The following is a 19,978-nucleotide window of genomic DNA, read 5'->3' as shown; positions in this document are numbered from 1 at the left end:
CCACTACATGCTCTGCTGCCCGGTATCCCTCTACTGAAGGCATCACTTTCTCCTCGTTGACTCCTCTCACTGAGAATTAGACACTGGCTCTCCTAACACGTAGCTGTCCTAGTACGTGTCCACTTGACCCAATTCCTTTAGATCTACTGCTACCATTGCACCTGCAATCATTCCGGCTATCACTCACACAATCAATGCCTCTTTAACTTCTGGTGTATTCCTGACTGCTTTTAAACAAGCACATGTGACACCACTGATTAAAAAGCCTTCTCTCAACCCGCTCAGGTTGTTATCTACAGACCGGTCTCACTACTACCTTTTCTATCTAAAACATTAGAAAGAGCAATTCTCAATCAGGCCTCTGTTTTCCTCTCCCAGAATGACCCCCTGGGCCAGAACCAATCAGGTTTTAAAAAGCGTTGAAAACTGCCAGAGCTGCAGGTCAGTCCCCAGTGCTCATTCTACTGGACCTCTCGACCACCTTCGCCACAGTCAACCAGGACTTCCTCCTAACAATACTCTCAAACATGGGGATCTCAGACAATGTGCTGTTATGGTTTAAATCATACCTCACTGGGCGCTCATTCAAGGTGTCATGGCAAGGACAGCTGTCCTCAGCCCACTCCTTATCCACTGGGGTTCCCCAGGGTTGTAATGTAATGTAAATCATTCTCAACCTAATCTTACAAAAAGTCTCCATCTGCAAAATCAGTTTCCTGAGTTATTGAAAACTAGGTTGTGCTCTATAGGTAGCAAAGCATCTAGTGCCGTAGCTCCCAAAGTTAAAAATATACCAAAATTCTACTACTTTAATTATTTAAGACCTTTATTTTCCTTATACTTTTATTTTTCACCAAGATACAGTTGCAAATAAAGCTATTCAACCCCGTAAATATATTAAGCAAATATAACAAAGCAGCTTCCACAAAAGCTGAGAGAAGGAATTATTTAATTAAACCAAAAGGTCTCTGGGTATAAGATTTAAAAATAGTCGTAAGGGATGTCAAAAGTCAACATAAATAGGCCAAGAGGTAGTTGGATAAGACTGAGTTTTAGGACACAGTTCTTTTGACTTATGAAAACAGACTGTAACAACTTGGAAATGTCTGGCGTGTGAAATACCAGGATCATCACCAGAAGAATATCCTGTTGGCCGCAGAGTGGTCCAGCGGTCTTATACACTGCCACTATGAACGTAAGGTCGCAGGTCCGAATCCCGTTCATGTAGCTCTGCCATCAGCTGCCGGCGCCCAGAGGGAGCAAAATTTGCCTTGCTCTCTCTGGGTGGGTAGATGGCACTCTCTACTATCTCCATAGTCAATCATTGAGGTGGGTCACTGATGATGTCTTGCTGAAGCAGGAACTGACAATCCTGATTATGTACATTGCATTGCATTGAAATACTACGCCCTTTTAAAGAGAAACATGAGGCCTTCTAGTGATAAATTAAAACCTTGGTGATCATCGCACTTTCCAGCAAAACACACTGATTACAACCACCCAAGTCAACCAAAGCTTGGTTGAGAAATGATACTGTAATATCCAAGATTGGCCCTTCTCAGACTCCATATTTAAATCTTACTGAAAATCTTTAGTGGTATTTAAAGAATGCAGTTGTGGCACTGAAGCCATCAAACATCACTGAGCTAGAAGCTTTTGCACATGATAATGGGCAATGATTCCAGTTAAAAGGTGTAAGAAACCAACAAAATGTGTGTTGGATAAAGTGCAGTTGGTGGAACATATAGCACTTAACAGAATAAGAAAATATTGCCGATAGGGACAGATACAATTCCAGTATATACGTTGTGTTCGGGTGTGTTTTTGAGTGTGTGGTGGGGGGTGGGAGGGGGGAGAGGCAGGGTGAGTTCAGCTCTGTCTCTGTGAGTTGAGGAATCTGACCTCCTGGTGGATGAAGCTGTTGCAGAGTCTAGTAGTGGAGGCTTGGATACTTAGTTATCTTCTGCTAGATGGCATCAGAGGGAAGAGTCCGTGTGAGGGATGGGTGGGGTCATCCACAATGCTGGTGGCTTTGCAGATGCAGCATGTCGTGTAGATCTTGGTGATGGAGGGAAGAGAGACTCCGATGATCTTCTCAGCTGTCCTCACTATCCACTGTAGGGCTCTGGGATGTTGCAGTTCCCAAAATAGACAGTAATGCAGGTGCTCAATATGCTCTCATCTAGAACATGGTGAGGATGAGAAGTGGAAGATTTTCTCAGTCTCCGCAGGAAGCAGAGGCGCTGCTGGGCTTTCTTGGTTATGGAGCTGGTGTTGAGGGACCAGGTAAAGATCACAGAACTTGGTGGTTACCTGGTGCTCTCCTGAAGTCAACAACCATTGGTTTTATTCATGTTTAGAGTTAATTTGTTGGTTCTGCACAAGTCCGTTAGCCACTGCACCTCCTCTCTGAAGGCTGACTCGTCGTTCTTGCTGATGAGGCCAACTACAGTTGTGTTTTCAGCGAACTTGATGATGTGGTTTGAGCTGTACTTTGCTATACAGTCATGAGTAAGCAGAGTGAACAGCAGTGGACTGAGCACACAGCCCTGGGGGGCAACGGTGCTCAATATGGTGATGCTGGAGGTGTTATTTCCAATTATGACTGATTGTGGTCTCTCAGTCAGAAAATCCAGGACCACGTGCATAGGGAGGAGTTCAGAAAAAAAAGTAACTAGCTGTAATTAGCTCATCAAAATTGTCGTCATGTATATTAGATCCGGTACCTACACAGCTATTTAAACAGGCACTGCCAAAGGTGAGTAAACCATTACTTGTCACTTGTTCTGTTTAATGTATTGCTCCTGTTTTTTAGTGTTGTATAGTTATTTGCAATCCTCTGCCGCCATCTACCAGTTTTGGTGTTTTATTGTTTAAGAAAAAAGTTGATGGTGTCATTAAGTGGACATTAGTTCTACAAGAAAACAGAGCAGGGTGCGCTACTCTTGCTTGCAGAGGCTAAAGTTACTTGTTTATTTCTTCCTGTCCATCAAGGTTGCTTTGAAGGCATCGTCGGTGGGTTATATTTCATTAGATGCTTATGTATGAGATAGTTATAAAGTTTAGTACAAGACTGTATGTTACTTTATACTTCGACTAAACTGACCTAGTTTTCTAGCACTCTGTTAAGTTACATTATCTTCCCTTTGTAGCCAAAATCTAGAAAAAATGTGTTTAAGCAGCTGTACTTGTATCTAATACAAAATAGTATTTAAGAGGTTTTTAATCTGTATTTAGAATAAAAACATAGCACTGAAACAGCTTTATTTAGAGTAACTAATGATTTACTTTCAGCTCTTGATAGGGGCAGTAATGCCATCCTTGTACTTCTAGATCTTAGTGCTGCCTTCGACACCATAGATCACGCTATTCTGCTCAATAGGTTAGAAAATCTTAATGGAATTAAAGGATCTGCCCTCACCTGGTTCAGATTATATCTGATAGATCGATTTCAGTGTGTTTATTTAAATAATGAATACTCTTATTAGTCTAGAGGAAAATATGGTGTCCAACAAGGATCAATACTGAGCCCACTACTCTTTACCCTTTACATGTTACCGCTGGGTAAAATCATACTTTCACTATGCTGATGACACTTAACTTCACATACCTGCTAAAACCAACGTGGACCTATGTCTAAATCAAATAACAGATATAAAAAAATTAATGACAAATTTATTACTTAATTCTAATAAAAATAAAAAGTAATAAAAAGGTCCTTCTATTACTATTACTAATTTATGTACATCATTATTGTAAGTCACTTTGAACAAACACATCTGCCTAATGTAATGTAATGTAATGTACTGTATTAGGTCCTAATATTGATTAAAACATAAATGTTAATATGGCAGACATAGATGGTCACTTAATTATACCTGTCAGAACTGTGAAAACTGTGAGAGAACTACTGAGATGCCTGGCTGGCCTGCCTGGATGTGTTCATTTGTGGTTCCAGCTTTTCAGAATCAGCCCTGTCACTCCCGCTTTTTTCTGTTTCATTTGTTTCTGTTTTCTCTGTCTATCTCTTCTACATGTATGGATATGCCCTGTTTCTGATGTGGCCCAGCCTTGCTCTCTACTGCCCGCTGTGTTGCATCCTGGCTCTGCAACATTGCACTGATTAACATTTACTATCATAACTACTCCCACTAAGAATCTGTTTCAACATTATCCATATCTCTTTATTATGTTCCCATCACCTTTTCACATTCATGAATTAGTATCTGTTACATTAGATATAGCTCTACATGATCTCTCTGTAATTATTAAGAACTTTACAATAGTCTACAAACATATTTGTTTTTTGAATATCAGTTTAATATTTTAGTCATCCTATCAATGTATTGCCAATCCATATTCTGACAATTAACTTCTAACTACATTTTACTTGTTACACTCTGTTTGCCTCAGTATACAGATTGTGGTTATCCATTACTTCTTGATTCATTATCATCACATCATCAACAATAAAATCAACCAAGAAACATTACTTTAGCAGGTTTTAGTTTAGAATGCTTTATAAAGGTGCTCCCACATATCATATCAAATCAGTTCATATTGTTTTGTTATATCATTCAATTACTGAATTTCCCTAAACTGATTAATATTAACATACATTTACAGTCCCTGTTGCTTATCTATGTTGTGGAAACAAAAGCTTATAACCTGACTTTAAATTCATCCATTGGTTTTAGAAATGACTCATATGAAATGTTCGAAAATGTTCTCCATGGTCAAATCAGTGCCCAGAAGCCAGCACTAAACAAAATGTAAATAAACAAACGTTTGGCATTTGCCAAGGCCCACATCCTGCAAATCGGATGTACGCTGGAAGGTGGATTTCTCAGATGAATCTTCAGTATAATTGCACCACAGCCACCGCAAATACTTCAGGAGACCTACTGGAGCCCGTATGGATCCAAGATTCACCCAGAAAACAGTTTGGTGGTGGAAAGATCATGGCCTGGGGTTACATTCAGTATGGGGGTGGAAGGCAATATCAATAGCTTAAGATTTCAAGAAGTATTAGCTACCTCTTACATTCCTGATCATTAAAAGGGGTCAAATATTGCAGCAGGATGGTGCTCTCTCTCATACATCCATCTCTACATCAAAGTTCCTCAAGGCAAAGAAGATCAAGGTGCTCCAGGACTGGCCAGCCCAGTGACCAGACATGAACCTAATTGAGCATATTTGGGGTAGGTTGAAAAAGGAAGCTTGAAAAAGAAAACTCTGGGAGGCATGTAAGACTTCATTCTGTGTTATTCCTGATGACTGAGGATTCAAGGAGTCTGTATTGTCATTCGCATCACATGTGGTACATGAGGTGGAACGAAATTGTGATCTTATGGTCCAGTTTACACCCAAGAGCAATTGTTATTGCTCACTTCATCAATAAATTGTATGAATCATTGTTGAACTGCATGGATGCAGTCCTTCAAGCTCATGGAAGTCACAAAAATATAAAATACGGCTCTAATAGCACCACAGAACTTCATTCACCAATGTTATAAAACATATCTTTGTATATGAAGTAAATTATTTGTTTGATTTTAACATGACTTTCTGCAGAGAAGCAAATTTATTTTCGTAAATTAAATCTCATTTGGGAGGGTTTCAGCTTTCAAATGAGTCATTTCTAAAACCAAGGAATGAATTTGAAGTCAGGATATAATCGTTTGTTTCCATCACATGGATAAGCGACAGAACTTCTGTCAGGGACTGTATATCATTCAGATCTCAGATATGGAATTCTATAAAACTGACCTGAGAATCTGCAGTTTACAGTGTGAACTCTTCAGTCCAGCAGAGAGCAGCTGCACTCCTGAATCCTGCAGGTCATTGTTGCTGAGGTCAAGTTCTAGCAGTGCTGAATCTGAGATGAGTACTGATGCCAGTGTTTCACAGACGTTCACAGTGAGGCGGCAGCAATCCAACCTTAATATTTAATATTAGAATTAGCTTTCAGGGTACCTACAAGGTAAAATGTAATACAAATAGAGGTATTTTCCTGACATTTGTTTAGTTTGCATATTTTAGTAAAGCTGAAACATGTTCCCAATAATATAGCATTGAAATTTAGTAACATTGTTAGGATTATTAATCAAATACTATTTACCCAGAGAGAAATCATGAACAAAAAGTTACCTATAAGAAAAATAGAGTTAATGCAGTTACTTTTAATAAATAAAATAACCTAATCCAGAAAATGCTAATCTATTATTTACTCTTAAACAAGTTTGAGAGAAAATAATATATTAAATAAAAGAAGAACTAAAGTGCATTCATATAAATGCTTGATAAAACGACAGGATACAGGACTCTGTGGAGATGATACTTGCACTCTCAGCCTGCACTTTTGATCGCAGTGAAGGTTAAACATTATTTATTCTTATCACTGGCAGAACTGTAACAAGCACTGAAGATATGTTCATTAATTTACTAATCAAAGTCTTTAATCTTTTTAAAAAGAAAAATGACAATTACTATTTTAGTAATCCATTCATGTATTGCCAGTCATTTATTACTCTTTACTAATACTACTATTAACAACGTTATGTATTACTTTTTACTTTTGTAGTATTGTAGAAAGTATAACACTATCATAAAACAAAAAAATATTTATAATTCCTGCATGAGTTATATTCAGCAATGAAAAAGTTTATCCTATACATGAGCACTGTGAGGGCTAACATGAACACAAGAAGGGTTAAATTCACTCACTCACATTGAATAATTTGCTGTGGACTAAGGGACTTCATTGTAATGTGTTAGCTGTAAAATCTAAGTGCACATGAGTGTAACAATTGTAGTTATCCATTTCTTCCTGTTTCACCATCATCATCATCACCAAACTGATAATACCTCATCACCTGGTTTTTAGTTTCCATTGCTTTATGAAAGATGCTCCCACATATCAGGACTTATTTTTTTCTGTTTCATCATCCAGTGACTTAATTCCCCCACAATAAACATTAACAGGGTTATAGTTGAAATACCTTCATATAATTCAGTTCTCATATATGGAATTCTATAAGACTGACCTGAGAATCTGCAGTTTACAGTGTGAACTCTTCAGTCCAGCAGAGAGCAGCTCCACTCCTGAATCCTGCAGGTCATTTTTGCTGAGGTTCAGTTCTATCAGTGCTGAATCTGAGATGAGTACTGATGCCAGTGTTTCACAGATATTCTTACTAAGACTGCAGCAATCCAACCTTAACATTTAAGAATATAATAATAAGCTTTTAGAATCTCTGAAAAAAACTCAATGTACAGGGTAAAACATAATAAAAGCAGAGGCATTTACCTGTTGCAAAAACAGGTTAATGTAGTTCAACTGTAGTTCAATATAATTACAAGCTCAATTACATTGTTACAGTTTGGATCACATGCTCACATCTTAATCTTCAAAAAGAGAAATGACACCTTTAGTCCAACAAATCTTAATAAATAAACATTTATAAAAACCTAGACATACTGTAACATTTTATGAGGTCCCTGAATAACTTACTTTATACCCAAGGACATGTAATGAGCAAATAATAATATTTTAATATTTAGAATATTTTATTGGTAATAATCATGTAATATAATAAATAATTCCTTGTTGTGTTTGTTAATTTATATGTAATTGCATTAGGACAATGCAATGATATTATTAGGTTCTTTTTTATATACAACAGAGTAACTATTTCTTTTGCACATATTTGAAAGAAAATATATGATCAAATAATTCTAGTCATATTAATGCTTCATGAACAGATAAGACACAGTACTCAAGATATAGTACTTATTATGTGATTGAATTTACTGACCAAAAATCTTTGTACCTCTTCTTATAAGCATATCAGGTCAACATATTATTCATACTCTTAGGAAAATTCCAATCAGTCATTTTGATTATCAGGGCAAATATTGATATTACTATTACTGTGGGTATTACTACTACCACTTTCCTGTATTATTTGATGCCTTTTAAGAATAGTGTACCAAACCAAACCTTATTTTAATGCATAAATATTAAAGAAGCGTTTCCACACAAGGTCAGTTACGCATAACGTGTTACTGGAGGCTTCCACTAGAGAGCAGCTCAGGCATCTGATGACTGTTAGACAAAACACAGAATAGTCTTTGCCTCACTCTTGTTTTTAGGAATTATCCACTATGTGTGGGCGTAGCATCTCAGGTTTTCTTTCTGTGGTATGGCTGGAGAATTGTTTTTTTTTGTAGGGTTCAGATAATGGTTATATTGCCTGATTAATGTGTAGTGTTAATAACATGACAGCTTTAAAGTCAGTGAGAGCGCAAATGCCTGCCTGGTCGCTAAGACCTTAGTGAATAGGAACGCGGCCAATGTAAGTGGAACCTAGGTAAGAAGTGGGCCTGGTGCAAAGGGGGAAGATAAAGGGGGATGCACCCAGGTGAGCTCAACTCCACTTTGGGCAAAATAAAGAGGGCGTCGTATTGTTTGGTGTGGCACTGTTGCTGCTGGAAGAACTCGACTCGGTAGGTGGGATATGCATGTGAAACTTGTTTTTACAGTTTGCTAACAAACAGATAAAGGCAGGAGCTTATACGATATGTTGTGATGCTATTTTAATTGTTTTTTTAGCCTATGTGTGCTGTTGGGAGCCACTAGCCCGGAGGCAAGCTAAAGAGTGTGTGCGCGCGCGTGTGTTGCTGAATTATCCAGTAGGTCGCTGGTTTTATTACTCGTATCTGTCGGTTACTGGCTGGAATGAAGTACGGTTTATGTGGTAAGAGTTTCTTAGTTATGTGTAACTGTATTTGGCCTCTTTAGCCTAGGTTGGCGTGCGTGGTGGCGGTTAGCTTTGGTTGCTACCTGGGGCTGGCTTAACGTAGCCTGTATATCCATTGGGTATGTGTTTATAATAAAGTTTTTACTTCCTTGTTATTCACTGAAGCTTTAGTTACGGTGTGTGGGGGGGTTAGTGGCATGTGTGTGCATTACTTGAAGCATACTGAGTGATTTTCTTGTTTTTTGGGATACAGTTACGGGGCCAGGGTACTCCTACTGCCTTGATACCAGCAGTATTTGGTGTTTGGTATGTCTCTTTGCCTCTATCTGGTGTAACGGCATACAAGTCTAGGTGCACGGATGTGTATGTGTGCAGCTGTAGTGCTATTATTAAGAAATAACAAGAGTATGTTCTGATTATCATTTATTGTTGTGTACATATTTAAGTATAGTATGGTGCTTGATTACATTAGGAGGTTAGCTAAGCAGTTGTACCGGATATGTTATGTATGTGGACTTTTATGCCTAATTTGCACTAGCTAGCTTTTGTTCAGCCACAGCTTATATATTTTTATGTATTAACTTTTTTTGTCTGTACTAATGCTCTGGTAAGATCTAGATGGTTAAAGTAATTTCTATGTTTTTTTTGTAAAAGGTTGTAAAACCACATATCACAGGCTGGTTATTTGTTGTAGTTGTTATTGAAGTTGTTTGTATTTTTTTCCCTTTTGTTTTCTTTTGTTTGTGGTTAAGGAGTGGACTGCCCCAGCATTCTGGGTTGTGGATTTGGTCAAACAGTGTTGCTGTGTTTTGTGTTTGGTAAGGTTAGAGAGTGTAGTGAGGTGTATTGTGTGCTGTGGTGGTCTTTATTGACAGTGTGCGAATACTGTGGGTATGGACATTCCTTGACCAGAGTATTTCTTTTGGCCTGTGGTTGTTATAGACTTGTGCATTTCTACCGAGATCAGATACAGTAATTTTTAATAGTAATTATTTAAGTGTTTAAAGTTTTAATATATTTTTGTCATAACATTTAAATAAAAAATATAACTGCAATTTGACATCCTGATTGTGCATGTGTAATATTGGCTGGCTCAGGTACTCATTTAGTTGAGTGACCTAGTGTGGGGTCCCCGTTCATATCATTAGGGGTGGCGTAGTCGTGATAGCTGGGTGTCCATATGGGTATACTTTTGGTGTGGGTGTAATACCGCACCAGGCACTAACTGCCATTGGTCATATTTCATTTCAATTTCCATGTTTCCACATCAACTTAAAATGATGCTCTCTGTCAACAGCTGTTCTCATTCTTCTCTGTGCAGCGTCAAGGACTCATCATACAGATTCTCCTTGAAAATTTCCGCCATTAAGGAGCTGCTGAGTGCTGCACTGCCCCCTGGCGGTTTTGTGTTCACTGCACCTTGTATACACATTATGTTAATTTCTGAAGGACATGCACAACAAATGCTCCAAAACTGACATAAGATACAAGTCAGCCTTCATGCATACGTAGTCATGCCAGATAGTAACATCTCTACTTTTACAGACCTCACACTTACTACTATTATTGCGATATTATGATGTGATACCACAAAAAATGTACTAATTATAACAATACTTACAGAGCTCGCTGTGTGTTTTTCACCACAGGCAGTAATCTCCTCAGTCCTTCTTCTGACGCTCTGTATTTCTTCAGTTCAAACTTCTCCTGAGTCTCCTCTGACATCATCAGAACAAAGACCAGAGCTGACCACTGTGTAGATGAGAGTTCCTGTTTTGAGAGAGTTCCCGAGTTCAGGAAGTTCTGGATTTCAGCAGTGAGTGAGTTGTCCTTCAGTTCACTCAGGCAGTGCAGGAGATTCAGGCTTCTGTCAGAGTGCATTTCCTCTTTCAGTTTCTCCTTAATGTAGTTAGCTGTGTTGCTAACGTTCTCTGCTTTGATCTTCAGGCTTGGCAGAAGTTCGGTCAGGACCTCCTGACTGTCCTTTACTGAGAGGCCGAGGAGGAAGCGGAGGAAAAGGTCCAGGTGTCCATTTTCACTCTGCAAAGCTCTGTCCACTGCAGTATTATGCAGATCTGTTACTGTGTTATTTATGCATGGAAGTTTGTTCCAGAAAGTTTTCTTGTTGAACACATTCTTCTTCTTATTGCAGTGTAAGTGATGCACATATACAGCTGCAAGGCTTTCCTGAACACTCAGATGCACAAAGCTGAAAATGTTCCTCTCAGAAATTCCCTTCTGCTGGCTAAAAATCTGCGTACACACTCCTGAGAACACTGTACCATCAGTAACATCAATCCCACATTTCTTAAGATCATTCTTATAGAAGTTCAGCTCTCCTCTCTCAAGATTACAGAAGGCCAGTTCACCAAGCTTCAGAATGGTGGGCTCAGGGTCAGTGTCGGTCTTCTTACTGTATTTCTCCTTCATCAGGTTTTTCTGTTGCAGTAGGAAGCTCATGTACATTTCTGTCAGGGTTGTGGGGATGTTCTCATCACTTTCTTTATCCATCAGTGGCTGAAGCACAGTGGCAGAGATCCAGCAGAAGACTGGGATTTGACACATGATGTGGAGACTCTTTAACTTCTTTATGTGTGAAATTATTTTCTCTGCTACATCCTCTGTTTTACAGTATTTGGTGAAGTACTCCTCCTTCTGTTCATCATTAAATCCTCGTACTTCTGTTGTCAAATCGAAGTATTGCTGGGGAATCAGATGTGCTGCTGCTGGTCGACAAGTTACCCAGACTAGAGCAAAGCGAAGCAGATTTCTGTTGATGAGATTTGTGATCAGTGAGCCCACTTTTCTTTTCTCATTCACATCTTTTACTTCCTCTCCATCTTCAAACTGCAGTGAGTAACGATACTCATCCAGCCCATCAAAAATAAACAGCACTTTACCATCTTCCTCTGGAAGAGATTTCAGTACAGGCTTTGAGGAGAAAAAGCAGTTATTCAGTAGTTTAATCAAACTTAACTTTTTATCTTTCTTCAGATTTAGTTCACGGAAGGGCAGAGGGAAAATGTATTGAATGTCCTGGTTCTCCTCTCCTTTTGCCCAGTCCAGTATGAATTTGTTGACTGACACAGTTTTGCCGACTCCTGCAATTCCCATTGTCATCAGTTTTCTGTTCCGTCGACCTGTACCCGGCTGGACTTTAAAAATGTCACAGCATTTTATACACTCTTCCTCACTGCCAGCTTTATTGGGAGACATCTCTATTTGCATCACTTCATGCTCATTAATGACTCCTCCACTTTTATTCTGCACTATAATGAGATCAGTGTAGATATCTTCCAGAAACTCCTGATGACCTGTCTGTGAACTCCCAATTAGTAAACGCTCGTAGCTCACTTTCAGGATGGACTTCAACTTGAGCCAGGGCGGTTCATCTTTTGATAGAGAAGAGAAAATGTTTTAAAATTAGTCTTTATTTTACATTAGTAAGGAAGTTGTTGGATGAACAGAGATTCAAATATAAAAATGACTCTCTTGGTGTCCCTGACAGTGGTTTCAAAACCACTGATGTACAGTAGGTGCTCAGTGTTCTAACGGTTTTCAACATTTTGTCTAAAAGCCAATTAAATGTCACTATAGACACCTTCACATTAGGTCTTTTTAAGCACTCTTGGTGTAATGACACATTGTGTAAAGTAACATTTAACTACCCAACCCAAAATTAAATCCTAATGTACATGTAATCTCTATCATGTCATTAAACAAACTTCAAAACCATTAATGTGACCTGTGCACTTATAATACCAGAGTTTTGAACACCTTTTTAAAATTGAGATTTTTCCACCTTCATTTGCAAGTGCCCCCGAGATCAGTGCGTGTCTACCCCAATTAGAAGCCCTGGCCAAACCATGACATCTACTACACTCTCAGCGTACGCAACTCCGCTTTGAGGTCTAGGAATATGGAGGAGTATAAGCTACGCTCTCCGTAGGAGCATAAAACCGGCCAAACGTGGGCACAGAGAGAAAGTGGAATCACAGTTTAACACAACCAACACCCGGAGCTTGTGGCAGGGTCTGAACATCACAGGCTACAAGAGAAACTCTCACACTCTGTCCAGCACCAGCACTGAGCTGCCGGACAAGCTGAACCACTTCTATGCTTGTTTCGAGGCAGATCACGCTGCGCTCCCAGAGTGCGCCCTGCCCACCGCTGATCCCAAACCACCCTCCGTCTCCGAAGCTGACGTGGGCAGGGCCTTTCAGCAGATGAACCCGCTCAAGTCAGCTGGTCCGGACGGCATTCCCGGGATAGTGCTTAACTCCTGCTATAAGGAATTAAAAGGTGTTTATGCAGACATTTATAACACCTCACTCTCTCTCAGCAGTGTCAGCAAGCTTCAAACTGCCCACCTTGTGCCAGTTTCAAAGACTGCCCACACCACCTGTCTAAATCACTGGTGACCTGTTGCCCTAACCTCCATCATAAGCAAATGCTTTCAGAGGCTGATTAAAGATATCATCTGTTCCTCACTGCCTGCCACCTTGGATTCACTACAGTTTGCATACAGGCGGAACAGATCCACTGATGATGCAATCGCCCTGACCCTGCACACTGCCCTCTCCCACCTGGACAAGAAGGACACACATGTGATAATGCTGTTTGTGCATTCAACACCATCGTCCCCTCAAGGCTCAACGTCAAGCTCCGGGATCTGATGACGCAATGATTGTAGGCTTGATCTTCAACAATGACAAATGGGTATTACAGAGAGGAGGTTAACATCCTGGAAAACTGGTGCCAGGAGAAGAACCTTTCTCTAAATGTCAGCAAGACCAAGGAGCTGACTGTTGACGTCAGGAAGCAGGAGAGAGCACACTCGTCAATCTCCATCAATGGGACTGCGGTGGAGAGGGTCAGCAGCTTCAAGTTCCTTAGCGTTCACATCAGTGAGGATCTGACATGAACAAAACACGCCACATGGGTGATGGACACCTGGAGCTCTCCTTAAATCAACAACCATCTCTTTGGTTTTATCCACGTTTAGAGATAGTATGTTTGTTCTGCACCAGTCCGTCAGCCACTGCACTTCCACTTCCTCTGTATGCTGTATGTAACATCAACGGCTCTGCAGTGGAAATATTGAAGAACACTAAGTTTCTCTGTGTTCACATTGCAGAGAACCTCACCTGGTCCCTCAACACCAGCACCATAAAAAAGAAATCCCAGCAGCGCCTCTACTTCCTGCGAAGACTGAGGAAAGCACATCTCCCACCTTCCATCCTCACAATGTTCTACACAGGGAATGTAGAAAGCAGTCAGACTCCTCAACACACAGAGCCTCCACTACCAGACTCTGCAACAGCTTCTTCCACCAGGCAGTCAGACTTCTCAACTCACAGGCCATCCATTGGTTTTAGAAATTACTTAAATGAAAGCTGAAACCCTCCCAAATGAGGTTTAATTAATGAAAATATGTTTGCTTCACTGCAGAAATATTGACCATTTAATAAAGACAGAAAGGTCAGATTTTGGCAAGACAAAAGTTTTGTCGCCCACAGAAAGTAATGTGAAAATCAAACAAATAATTTACTTCAAATACAAAAATATGTTTCATTACATTGGTAAATGAAGTCATGGTGCTATTAGAGCTATATTTAATATTTTGTGTGACTTCCATGAGCTTAAAGGACTGCATCCATGCGGTTCGACAATGATTTATACAATTTATAGATTAAGTCATCAGGAATAGCAGAGAATGCAGACTTCTATGCCTCCCAGAGTTAATCAAGATTTTTTGGTCTTTTGTCTTCCAAGCTTCCTCTTTCATCCTACCCCAAACATGCACAATGATGTTCATGTCTGGTCACTGGGCTGGCCAGTCCTGGAGCACCTTGATCTTCTTTGCCTTTTAAGAACTTTGATGTAGAGATGGATGTATGAGATGGAGCACCATCCTGCTGCAAAATTTGACCCTTTTTATGATCGGGAATGTAAGAGAGAGCTAGTACTTTTTGATATTTTAAGCTACTGATATTGCCTTCCACCTTGCAAATGTTTCACACACCCCCATACTGAATGTAACCCCAGACCATGATCTTTCCACCACCAAACTTAACTGTTTTTTGGGTAATTCTTGGACCAGTAGGTCCAGTAGGTCTTCTGCAGTATTTGTGGTGGCTGTGGTGTAATTCAACTGGGGATTCATCTGAGAATTCCACCTTCTGCCACTTTTCCAGTGTCTAGCCGTTTAGCAGGCTGTGGTCCTTGGCAAATGCCATACGTTTTTTAAATTGCCTTTTGTTTAGTGCTGGCTTCTGGGCACTGATTCGACCATGGAGGGCATTTCGAGACTACAGACTGTATTAGTTGACACAGGGACTTGAGGTGACCAGGCCTGGTGGAGCTCTGCTGCAGTGGAAGAGGGGCTGACTTTGGATTTTCTAACCAACAAACGTTCCTCTTGGGCAGTTATCTTGCAGGGTCTGCCGGACATGGGCTTCTTAAAAACATCTCCTGTCTCTTCAAATCTTTTTTTAATTCTTTGTACTTGACGCTGCAACACATTAAAGGTGCCAGCCACCTCTGCAGTGGATCTGGTCTTCAGCCTCTTGATAATCAAGGCTTTGGTTGTGAGGTGGATTTTTGGCATGTTGTCAGAGGTCAAGTTGCAGTTCAAGTGAAAGTCTGGTGTGCTGGGGTTCTTTTTATACACACCCACTAATTAATCAATCAATTAGTGAGCACAGGTGAGGCTGTAAACTAGGATTGGGTGCATTATATGACAAGGTGACAAAACTTCTACTCATGAAGTTGAATATCAAAAATGCAATTGTCCTAATGAAATAACAGAAAACACATTTTAGCACATTTATTCTCTATTGAATTCAAGCAGTTTTATTTTCTGTTACATGTAGACTCTAAATTTAAAATGCAGATTGACTGACTGACTGGCAACATATGAACATGAATTAACAATTATCCCTCACGGAAAGAAAATATATTTCCCAATATATTAACTTTCAATATATGGAATTATTTAATTTCACAATTTACTGGTTAATTGGAAAGATTCAACAAGTTTAATATTATTTATGGTTACAATATGTGCTACTGATTAATATGTGACTGAAAAAATAGATATTATTGTATATATGGAAATGTAAAATATAAAATATATTGTATGTTAATATATTTTAGTTTTATATGTAACAATATGCTTAATTATTTTATATATGTTACCATATAACTACTATATATTACTATATATTGTACTGAATGGTATATTTTACAATGCAATAAATAATATATTTATGCATACATATTTCCATATATTACCACATATGTTGCAATGTACTTAATTATATTTTGAACAGTACACTTCATTATATATTCAAGAATATATTGCAATATATTATTATCTATAATACACACACCATATATTACCGCATATATCAGAATATATTTTAGTATATATTAAACAATACACATCACTATATATTCAAGAATATATACTACTACATGTATAATACAAAAACAGATAAAGGTGTGCTTAAAGTTCAGAAAAACAACAGTGCTGCTGATGGAACATTAAAGAGTTCCATCAGCAGCACTCGTGCCTTCCCATTGGCAGTAGGTTGTGCTTTCGCAGTCTTCCAACAATGGGCTGAGACAGTGGTGGAGCCTTCCTTTCCCAGTTTCACCTTGTAAAAAAGGAAAAAAATTACAAATAAACAAACAATAACCACCAGCAACACAATTCTACTTAATTACAAGTTGGTCAGAATACTCTTAGATTAAAAACAAGTTTAAGTATTCCGAACCCACTCTTAACATGCTTAATTAATAATGTACAGCTAAATCCTTACTACAAAATGAATTAGCATAGCTATGTCATGGGATAATGTGAAATGCTGATAAATAGATAGATATAACTTAAAGCTAGGTTAGCTAGTTATAAATAATATCTTAAACCTAGGCTAGCTAATCAAATTTTGTATCTTCAAGCTAGATAAGCTTATTATAACTTACAAATAAAAGCTTGGCTATCTAGTTATAAAATAAATTAAAGGTAGGTTAGCTAGTTAAATTAAAGCTAGGTTAGCTAGTTAAATTAAAGCTAGGTTAGCTAGTTAAATTAAAGCTAGGCTAGCTAGTTAAATTAAAGCTAGGTTAGCTAACCTTAGTTAAATTAAACCTAAGGTAGCTAGTTAAATTAAATTTAGGTTAACTAACCTTAGTTAAATTAAAGCTCGGATCGATAACCTTAGTTAAATTAAAGTTAGGGTAGCTAGTTAAACTAAAGCTAGGTTAGCTAACATTAGTTAAATTAAAACTAGGTTAGCTGGTTAAATTAAAGCAAAAGTAGCTAGTTAACTTAAAGCTAAGATAGCTGGTTAGATTAAAGCTAGGCTAGCTAGGTAAATGAAAGCTATGTTAGCTAGATAAATTAAAGCTAGGTTAGCTAACCTTAGTTAAATTAAAGCTAGGGTAGCCAACCTTAGTTAAATTAAAGCTAGGGTCGATAACCTTAGTTAAATTAAAGTTAGGGTAGCTAGTTAAATTAAAGCTAGGTTAGCTAACCTTAGTTAAATTAAAACTAGGTTAGCTGGTTAAATTAAAGCAAAAGTAGCTAGTTAACTTAAAGCTAAGATAGCTGGTTAGATTAAAGCTAGGCTAGCTAGGTAAATTAAAGCTATGTTAAATAGATAAATTAAAGCTAGGTTAGCTAACCTTAGTAAAATTAAAGCTAGGTTAGCTAACCTTAGTTAAATTAAATCTAGGTTAGCTAACCTTAGTTAAATGAAAGCTAGGGTAGCTAACCTTAGTTAAATTAAAGCTAGGGAAGTTAACCTCAGTTAAATTAAACCTAGGGTAGCTAGTCAAATTAAAGCTAGGTTAGCTAACCCTAGTTAAATTAAAGCTACGGTAGCTAAGCTTATTTAAATTAAAGCTAGGGTAGCTAACCTTAGTTAACTTAAACTTAGATTAAAGCTAGACTAGCTAACTAAATTAAAGCTAGGTTAGCTAGTTAAATTAAAGCAAAGGTAGCTAGTTAACTTAAAGCTAAGCTAGCTAGTTAAATTAAAGCTAGGTTAGCTAGTTAACTTAAAACTAGGTTAGCTGGTTAAATTAAAGCAAATGTAGCTAGTTAACTTAAAGCTAAGATAGCTAGTTAGATTAAAGCTAGGCTAGCTAGGTAAATTAAAGCTATGTTAGCTAGATAAATGAAAGCTAGGGTAGCTAACCTTAGTTAAATTAAAGCTAGTGTAGCTAACCTTAGTTAAATGAAAGCTAGGGTAGCTAACCTTAGTAAAATTAAAGCTAGGTTAGCTAATCTTAGTTAAATTAAAGCCAGGTTATCGAACCTTAGTTAAATTAAAGCTAGGGTAGTTAACCTTAGTTAAATTAAAGCTAGGGTAGTTAACCTTAGTTAAATTAAAGCTAGGATAGCTAACCTTAATTAAATTAAAGCTAGGGTCGCTAACCTTAGTTAAATTAAAGCTAGGTTAGCTAACCTTAGTTAATTTGAAGCTAGGGTAGCAAGTTAAATTAAAGCTAGGTTAGCTACCTTAGTTAAATTAAAGCTAGGGTAGCAAGTTAAATTAAAGCTAGGTTAGCTAACCATAGTTAATTTAAAGCTAGGTTAGCTAACCTTATTTAAATTGAAGCTAGGGTAGCAAGTTAAATTAAAGCTAGGGTAGTTAACCTTAGTTAAATTAAAGCTAGGGTAGCTAACCTTAGTTAAATTAAAGCTAGGGTAGCTAGTTAAATTAAAGCTAGGTTAGCTAACCTTAGTTAAATTAAAGCTAGGGTAGCTAGTTAAATTAAAGCTAGGTTAGCTAACCTTAGTTAAATTAAAGCTAGGTTAGCTAACCTTAGTTAAATTAAAGCTAGGGTAGTTAACCTTAGTTAAATTAAAGCTAGGGTAGCTAACCTTAGTTAAATTGAAGCTAGGGTAGCAAGTTAAATTAAAGCTAGGTTAGCTAAGCTTAGTTAAATTAAAGCTAGGGTAGCTAGTTAAATTAAAGCTAGGGTAGCTAACCATAGTTAAATTTAAGCTAGGGTAGTTAACCTTAGTTAAATTAAAGCTAGGGTAGTTAACCTTAGTTAAATTAAAGCTAGGGTAGCTAAGCTTAGTTAAATTAAAGCTTGCTTAGCTAGTTAAATTAAAGCTAGGGTAGCTAGTTAAATTAAAGCTAGGGTAGCTAACCTTAGTTAAATTTAAGCTAGGGTAACTAAGTTATTTATAACATATAACCCATAATTTAAAGTGTGTAGCCGAAGCAGTTTAGCAAGAATGTAACTTTACACCCAACTATAATTTTTAAATTGCTAAAAAAAAAACACTTAGCCTTATTATCAGCATGTGGATTCTTTAAACTGTGTTATGATGAGCTACTGTTTGAATTAAGTAACAGTTACTCACCTTGCCTGATAACTGTAGAAGGACTGGTGGAGGTTTCTGTTGGGTCAGAGTCAGGTATCCAGCTTGTTGACAGTGCTCACTGCATTTTTATCTGGTCCCTCCGTCCAAGAAACGAGGGCGAACCATAACCTGTATATTTCATTCAGTTCATTCAAACTGAGAGCCAATTTTAGCGTCTTTTCTCCGAACATCATCCAAAGCATAGTTCCGCCCTATCGCGCTGTAACTGCTGATACTTGTTTGTCTAAATCTACTGCTCTTGCAGTCCAATCACAGAACGCTTTTCCCCAGAGTTGCCAGGTTTGCGGTTTTCCTGCCAAATTTGACTTGTCTGAAAATCACGTAGGTAAATTTTTGCTTACACTTCAAAATGAAAACGTAACATGTACTATTTAAGGAGAGGCAGGGTATTTCAGCAGGTTACAACTGAGAGAGAAAACACATTTACAGAAACTATTGTATGTGGTAATTTACTGACACTGACCATAGCAAATGCTTTTTTCTTGCAATTATTTAAAAATATTTTTTAAATGTAATACATTATTAGTAACATAATAAAAATGTAATATAATCAAATTTTATATAATATAACAATATTCTTATTATCTTAAACGCAAAATTAATGATAAAAAACAGTAAAATTAATAGACTTTATAAGTGTAATACACCTAAATGTTGGTCTTTTAGTTAGTAATAGTTTTTTTTCATTAATACCCAGTTTCTTTCAAATGTCTGACATTTTTAAGATTTTGGGCTAGGTGTTTGTAATGTATGTAGCATCTAGGCAAAAAAACTAAATTTAATAACTTGTCAATCTTTGTCACATTCA

The 19,978-nt window shown here is 37.8% G+C and overlaps 1 protein-coding gene across 1 annotated transcript in view; it reads right to left on the bottom strand.

Annotated features, from left to right (window-relative positions):
- Positions 1-19,978, bottom strand: part of LOC103023574 (NACHT, LRR and PYD domains-containing protein 12-like) — a 47,627-nt gene that overhangs the window by 10,713 nt on the left and 16,936 nt on the right. Inside the window, exons 5-7 of the mRNA XM_049468704.1 lie at positions 10,384-12,154; positions 7,047-7,217; positions 5,770-5,940 (exon numbers count right to left, since the gene is read on the bottom strand). Coding sequence (XP_049324661.1) covers positions 5,770-5,940; positions 7,047-7,217; positions 10,384-12,154 — 2,113 coding nt within the window. The remainder of the gene's footprint in view (positions 1-5,769; positions 5,941-7,046; positions 7,218-10,383; positions 12,155-19,978) is intronic.

This window comes from Astyanax mexicanus, chromosome 1 (assembly GCF_023375975.1).
Source record: "Astyanax mexicanus isolate ESR-SI-001 chromosome 1, AstMex3_surface, whole genome shotgun sequence".
NCBI classification, from domain to species: Eukaryota; Metazoa; Chordata; class Actinopteri; order Characiformes; family Acestrorhamphidae; genus Astyanax; species Astyanax mexicanus.
The sequence above is the reverse complement of the archived record's forward strand: the minus strand, read 5'-3'. Positions and strand labels throughout refer to the sequence as shown.